At 33.6% G+C, this 6,975-nt stretch overlaps 1 protein-coding gene across 1 annotated transcript in view; it reads right to left on the bottom strand.

Moving 5' to 3' along the window:
* LOC107618360 (beta-fructofuranosidase, cell wall isozyme) overlaps positions 1-6,975 on the bottom strand; it is a 10,121-nt gene that overhangs the window by 1,228 nt on the left and 1,918 nt on the right. Inside the window, exons 3-7 of the mRNA XM_016320397.2 lie at positions 4,629-5,494; positions 3,997-4,155; positions 2,660-2,895; positions 2,410-2,500; positions 1-2,079 (exon numbers count right to left, since the gene is read on the bottom strand). The exon at positions 1-2,079 is cut by the window's left edge and continues 1,228 nt beyond it. Coding sequence (XP_016175883.1) covers positions 1,894-2,079; positions 2,410-2,500; positions 2,660-2,895; positions 3,997-4,155; positions 4,629-5,494 — 1,538 coding nt within the window. The 3' untranslated portion in view covers positions 1-1,893. The remainder of the gene's footprint in view (positions 2,080-2,409; positions 2,501-2,659; positions 2,896-3,996; positions 4,156-4,628; positions 5,495-6,975) is intronic.

The raw sequence follows: 6,975 nt of genomic DNA, 5'->3' as shown, positions 1-6,975 counted from the left end.
GCTTTACTATGCTTTTGGTCCTTGTAAAATATTGGCAATTTTGGTACCCGCCCAAGATCTCATGAAACAGTTGTTTGGTGTTAGTAAATGCATGTGTCCATTAAAGTGTTGAAATCCAGCAATTTATAACACATGAAGAATGCATCACATTTAGAGAAGATATGAATGGGAGGAGTAATGTTTATGTGCAATGGATTTATTGACACTTCATGTAGGCTGCGTTTGTTTGCTTAGACATGGACACTAATACATAGACACGGTGGTACACGTCCACTGTTTGTTTGCTGAGACACGATTTTTGAATGGGCACGGTGGTACACAGATACACACAGAATACATGTTTTTAGTGTCTCTCCTTAAAGCTGAGACACTGAGACACAACTTATGAGACACAACTTTTTTCACTTTTATCCCTAGTTAATTTCAAAAATTCCAACCTTATCCCTACCTCAACCCTATCCTAACCCCTTTCTCTACTCCCTCTTCCTTCTCCGTCAGTCTTCTACCTCTCTCCAGATTCTTCTCCTCTGCCATAGATCTTGTCGCCGCCGCCATGCCTCCATCCTCCGACGGTCCTCTCTCTCCATCGCCGCACTCTTCTTTCTTGCTTTCTTAAATTTGTGTCTCTTCCGCGCTCTTCTGTCGTTGCCTTTCTCGGATCTGTGCTGCCTCTACATCGCTGCCCCCACTTGTACAGATCTGTTGTCCTCGCCGTCCATTCCTCGTGACACAGAGTCACAGCACCGTCCAACCCACAGCGAGTCGCAGCATCGTCCAACCCTCTCGACACAGCAAGTCAGTGTCGCCATCCAACGCTCGTGACCCAGAAAATTGCAGCACCTTCCTCTGCTCCTTCTCTCACTGTCTCCCTCATCTCTTTCATTCTCCTGCGATTTTTTTTAATTTTGGTTATGGTTACTGTGATTATTGCCTCTGTCTTCTCTGTTTTTTTTTTCTTTATATTTTTTTGAGACAAATGGTGATTATTAAAAAATTATCAGTGATTTTTTGGTAATTAGATGATGATGAAGATGATAAATCCGATAATGATAGTGATGGTGGTAGTAGATGGTGATGGTGGCTATGGATAGTGGTAGTTGTGGATACATTGGTGTTATTGGTGATGATAAATTTGTCATTTTGATAAATTTGTGTATACCAGTGTACTGTTATGTATAATGTTGCCAAACAAGATAAAAATTTTGTGTATGTTCATGTCTATGTGCTGTTGTGTCTTTGTGTCTCTGTCCATTGCTGGTTAAGACAGCAAACAAACGGAGCCGTATTGTTTCTTGTCCAAGGTTCAAAATAAATTAGTAGTATGTATTATAGGCTACAGCTCCTTTATCTGTCCACAGGATGCAAACTAACAACCGCTGTATTATCTTTATATCCATGTTTTGCAAGATGTGTTATAGCTTCCAACTGTGTTTCATGAGGGTTTTTTTGTGTTTTTTTTTGGGTTATCTGTGATAATCTTTTGAACAAAAAAATAATGGCCATATCTACATGTATTTCCCTATACGTATTCTGTATTTCATAAAATTGTTTGTATTTACATGATAAACTTAGGCAAATTTCTGATGCGTCATTGATTTATAAAATATAATGATGTGTTGGAAGCCCAGGTGTGCTAATAAGTTGGTATGTATATGCTTTCTAGAAGAGGACATATGATAAGGTTTGCTAATGACTGATATACAAATAATATATTATTATTGCTCGGTGAACAATTTTAGGAGTCTTATTTTCATCAAATACTACATAAGATGAATGACTTGCTTATTAATGTTACATTAGTGATACATTGGAGACAAGTATTAGAACACAAAAGAATTGTCATAATGAATGCTCATCTTCTGAATCCAGAATTCAATTCCCCAGTAATTGTGTTTAGTTTCCATTGATTTGTGCTTTCTTCATGCTCCAAGCACTCAAACTTGTGATTTTAACACTAGAAGTTCCATTATTGAAGGCATATAGTTGTGCCTCATCATTTATTGCCAGTGTGGGATAAACTCTGGCAGTGATGCAAGCCTTTCCGTCTCCTCCAAAACTCTCCACAACAGAGTGATCAATCTGTTGAAAAAGTGAAAAAAGAAACTCATATTAGAAGCATAAAAGTAAAAGATCTAAGGAATAATACATGTCAAGTAGCTGCAATTGGTTTCTGATAGATCATGATCATGACACTGATGGTTGTTAAGTGTTAACCATTTTAATAGGAAGAGCAAGAGTGACCTCCTTTTCTTCACAATAAATAAAATAAAGATGAAATTCTTTGTAGCCATGACTTGTATGGATAATGATATCTTCAGTTCCTTTTTATTTATCACAAATAAAAGAGAATGGAAGAAGTATGATTAATTTTCTTTTGAAGTTCTTATGAGTGCATAAATTGGAACTTACCAAGCTTCTCAATGACAACTTCTCATGAAGAGGATCCACATCCACAAAAGTTCCGTAAGTGGTGAGATCATTATCTTTGTTCAAGGAAGACCTATCAAAGCAATGATTATAAATATCAGAGTGATTCATATGGGAAATACATAATGGATACGGTTGAACTTAGGTGTTTGATGCACTAAAATATGTTAATGGTATAACTTTAATAGATTATTTTCTCCGTGGATCATATTTAGTTACATCATTTACAAACCTGCTTTGGTCACTGCAAAAGAGAACCAAATTTTCGTTTTGGTATTTGAATATTCTGAAGAACACTGAAGTGTACTCTTGCAATCCCTTTGAAGCCAAAACTATTAGGCCAAAGGGTCCCAATCCACTTCTAACAGAAGAACCCTTCTGGCTACACAGAATTTGGGGGTCTACCCAAGAGTTCAATACTTCAGCATCGCCAGTCTTATTTATCTCAAATGAAATTTCAACGTCAGCCTGCAAAATACACATAATTAAATTCATCTGAAGTTTGAAAAGAATCACACTCTTCTTTTCTTTTTTGGATTGATTCATCACTTGACATCCATAAATAATAGAATGCGTATAATAGAACCTATATATAAATAACAGGCCAGGCCTAGTACTTTATAAAGAGCCTATAACAGGCTGCAGGCCAGGCTCAGGCCAATCAACTGTATGACAGGCCAAGCCTGTTAAGAGCAAAGCCTGGCCTGGCCTGACCTGTTTCCACCCCTACCTATATATATGAACTTGCTCATTTAACACTAGGGGTGGTAAAGCGGGTTGGCCCGTCCTAACCCGCCCAGCCCGCCTAAGCCTGCATCATAAATGGGGCGGGCCGGTCCGTTCCGTAACTAAAGTGGGTTCAAAATGCTAGCCCGTTCTGTTTTATGGCGGATTAGCGGTGCCCGACGAGCCAGTCCGTCCCACCAAAACCTGCAAATTTGGCGATGCGGATTTGGCGAATATTTTTAAGGTTTAATTACTCTGTTGGTCCCTATACTTTCACTAAATTTTTAATTAGGTCCTTATACTTTTTTTTCTTTCAATTGGGTCCCTACACTGCTTTAATTTTGTAATTAAGTCCTTCCTAGTGTAAAAAATATTAGAGTTAACTGAACATTTCTTCGCAAATTGAAGGTATTTATAATTAAAAACTTAATTAAATCTTTGACCGCATGTATTTTGGTAAAAATATTATGTTAATTTTAACATTTTTAACATGAAAAGGATGTAATTACAAAATTAAAAGTAGTGTAGGGACTCAATTGAAAGGAAAAAAAGTATAGGGACCTAATTAAAAATTTGCTGAAACTATAGGGACCAACAGAGTAATTAAACCTATTTTTAATTTGACGGATTTCAAATCCTAGTTCGACCCGTCTTTTTTAGCGGGTTCGACGGGTCGGTCCGACAAGTTCGACCCGTTTTACCACCCTTATCTAACAATGTATTAGCTAATTGTTAATTTGACAAATTTAATTGCTTGAATATTTATTTCAATTAATTAATTTATTAGTTGATTATTAAAAAAATAATAGAACCTATATCAAACATTTAAAACACATAATTCACCTGTGCTGCTGTGATGTCATTAACTTGAAGCAGTTGACCACCTTTGAGGACTTTGGTGTGCCAGTTGACTGGGTTTTCTCTCAGCTTCTCAATTTCTACCACTGGCCATTGCACTAATTGCTTACCTGACTCATGAAGCCAGATAACCCTTGGTATTGCCTGCAAATACATGTCAAAATGCTTATTATTAAAACTTGTTCTACACACAATAATTTCCTTAAACTTTATCAAATTCAACCTAACTTTTGATCATTTCTAAATTTATGTATACTATTAAAATATTTTAAATATTTCTATAAATATATAACTAATCTCCCTTCGAGAAGAGGTCAATATAACTTAAACAAATAGAGATAAACTACTATAAATTTGCTAATCTGGTTTCTTGAACAGAGGACTTAATAATTTTTTTTATTATTATTGTTTTGTTTGTGGGGCTAGATCTCTATACTAATGGTTTGACTCTTACCTGTCACGTGAAATATTTTATTTTTGACATCCCTATCCATGCAAATATTAAAGCATATATTATAAGACCGTACCAAATTATATAATCTAACCAAATAATTCATAGAAACTTCAATAATCAACTATTCTTGGATTAAATTAGAGAGAGATTAAAACCAACTCACATGGATTCCAGACCATCCTTTCTTGATATCATCAGCAACACTTGATGATTCGTTGACCCAACCAAGCAACACCCTTCTCTTATTCCCATCATCAAAGAAAGTTTTTGATGCATAGTATTTTCCATAATCATACCTTAACACGGTTTCAATATTCTTATCAAAATCCTTGTCCGGGATAAATTTATCCTTGGTAGCATTATAACTCCCAATCAAATAGTAATCATGTTTCCTATCATCCAAACTAGCCTTAAGCACGTGCCTAACATTATCATCATTCACAGAAGTATCTATTCCCAAAATGCCCTTTTTCAAAACAGGGAAAAAATCAGGACATTCCCACATTCCAGTATAGTTAGATGAATGTAAAGGGTGTTTGGCTTTAACCCACTTAACAAAATCTCTGCTCCTATATAAAAGTGCTTGCCCAATTTTGCCCCTCTTGTTTCCAACTAAGACCCTCCAATGCCCATCTCTTCCTAGCCATGCTGTGGTGGGGTCCCTAAATGAACTTGCATTGATCTTGTTAGCAATAGTTGGTGCCATCAAAGGGTTTTCCGGGGATTTCACCCATTCTTTAAGATATGGATCAGACAAGTCTTTGGGGTAGGCCAAGTTTTGAACTTGTTGATTGTTTGGATTAATTCCGGTGTACAAAATGACAGGTTTGCCCCCAGGGCGTATTGTAGCTGAACCTGACCAACAACCATTTATATCTGACGGCTGAGATGGATAGATGGCAATATCAAGTGGGGTCCAATTAACAAGATCTTTTGATACAGAGTGAGCCCATACAATGTTCCCCCAAACTGCACCTTTAGGGTTGTATTGATAAAATAGATGGTACAATCCCTTATATCTCATTGGTCCTACATAATATAATATGCCACATATATTATATTAGTGTAAAAGAATTATGGACATATTTTATTAGGATAAATTATTAAAATAATAATAAAAATTTGATGTTACCAACAAAAATAACTTTGAAAATGTGAATGATAAAACATATAAATCTCAAAAAAATTTAAAATGTAATAAAAAATATTATTTTATTAATTTACTGTATCTATTATTTCAAAAAGTATTTTATAAGTGAAAACATATATTTGATTAGATAATAACTTAAACCCTTTTCTTTTTTTTTGGTATTTTTTATGCTAGTGAATTGGTTTGTGCAACACCTGTGCATAGTGCATTGTTTGCGCACAAGAGTTTGCCATTAAAAAAAGTTTAATTTTATAAACGAATTTTATTTAATTATATCCATTCTTTTGGATAAATATTTAAATAATTAAAATTTAAAATAATTATTTTTACTGACGTATCATTATATATATATAATTATTTTATATTAATAGTGCATTAAAATTAATTTTTTTTTTAAAATTAATAGAATATATGAGCAAATACTAATTATAGGATATAGTGTATTCGTGTATTATGCCGAACAATAGTTATTATTTACTACCTTAATTAGTAAAATTTATATGAAGTAACTATATATAACTATATATACTATTACATGACATAAGTTGAACATATATATATATATCTTCAAAATCGAAATCAAAGTCATACTTATAGATGCAACATGAACATACCAGAGATGCATTCAGTGTATCTCTTTTAAAAAAAATGATTAAACTCTTCATCCACGGTACTTATATTAATTATAGGCTTTTAGATAGTGTTTCTATTTGTGGTATGAGTTGCACTTTTATAATTATGGTGGAAGACACATCATCAGCTTATGATTTTTGAGACAAGAAACTTAGCATGACTAATGCACTAGCAAAAATTTGTGCTAACCATCAGATTTTTACAATTACATGTAAATATGATATCACATAATTAGAAAAATAAATATATCTAGAAAGCTAATTAGTGACAGCGATTTTTAGTTATAATATAAGTATCCCTATGATAAAGGGTTGACCAAAATATAATAACATAACTTACTAATATGTTATTTCTCCTCCTATTGTTAATATTACCTAAGTTTTATCAAACAAATAATAATTTATTACAATGTAAACCTCTAACTTAAACAGTTATTTTCAATTAGAGGTAGTAGTTATTATATAAGACTTTTAAGATATCCAAACACTTCTATTGTATATACATTGTTGAAAACTCAGGTGCAATCGACTTTACGTGAAGTTGATATCTGAGAGCCGTTAAATGATTTGATTGATTTAACTAAATTTTTATCTAACAATTCTCAGGTATTAACTTTACGGGAAGTCGATTTCACGTCAGTTTTTACCATATACATTTTACATTTAGATTTTATATTAAACACGCTCTATTTTTTTTCACTATATTTTATTGACAATAATTTTATATT

This window comes from Arachis ipaensis, chromosome B09 (assembly GCF_000816755.2).
Source record: "Arachis ipaensis cultivar K30076 chromosome B09, Araip1.1, whole genome shotgun sequence".
NCBI classification, from domain to species: domain Eukaryota; kingdom Viridiplantae; phylum Streptophyta; class Magnoliopsida; order Fabales; family Fabaceae; genus Arachis; species Arachis ipaensis.
Note: the sequence above shows the minus strand (reverse complement) of the source record. Positions and strands in the feature narration are given on the sequence as shown.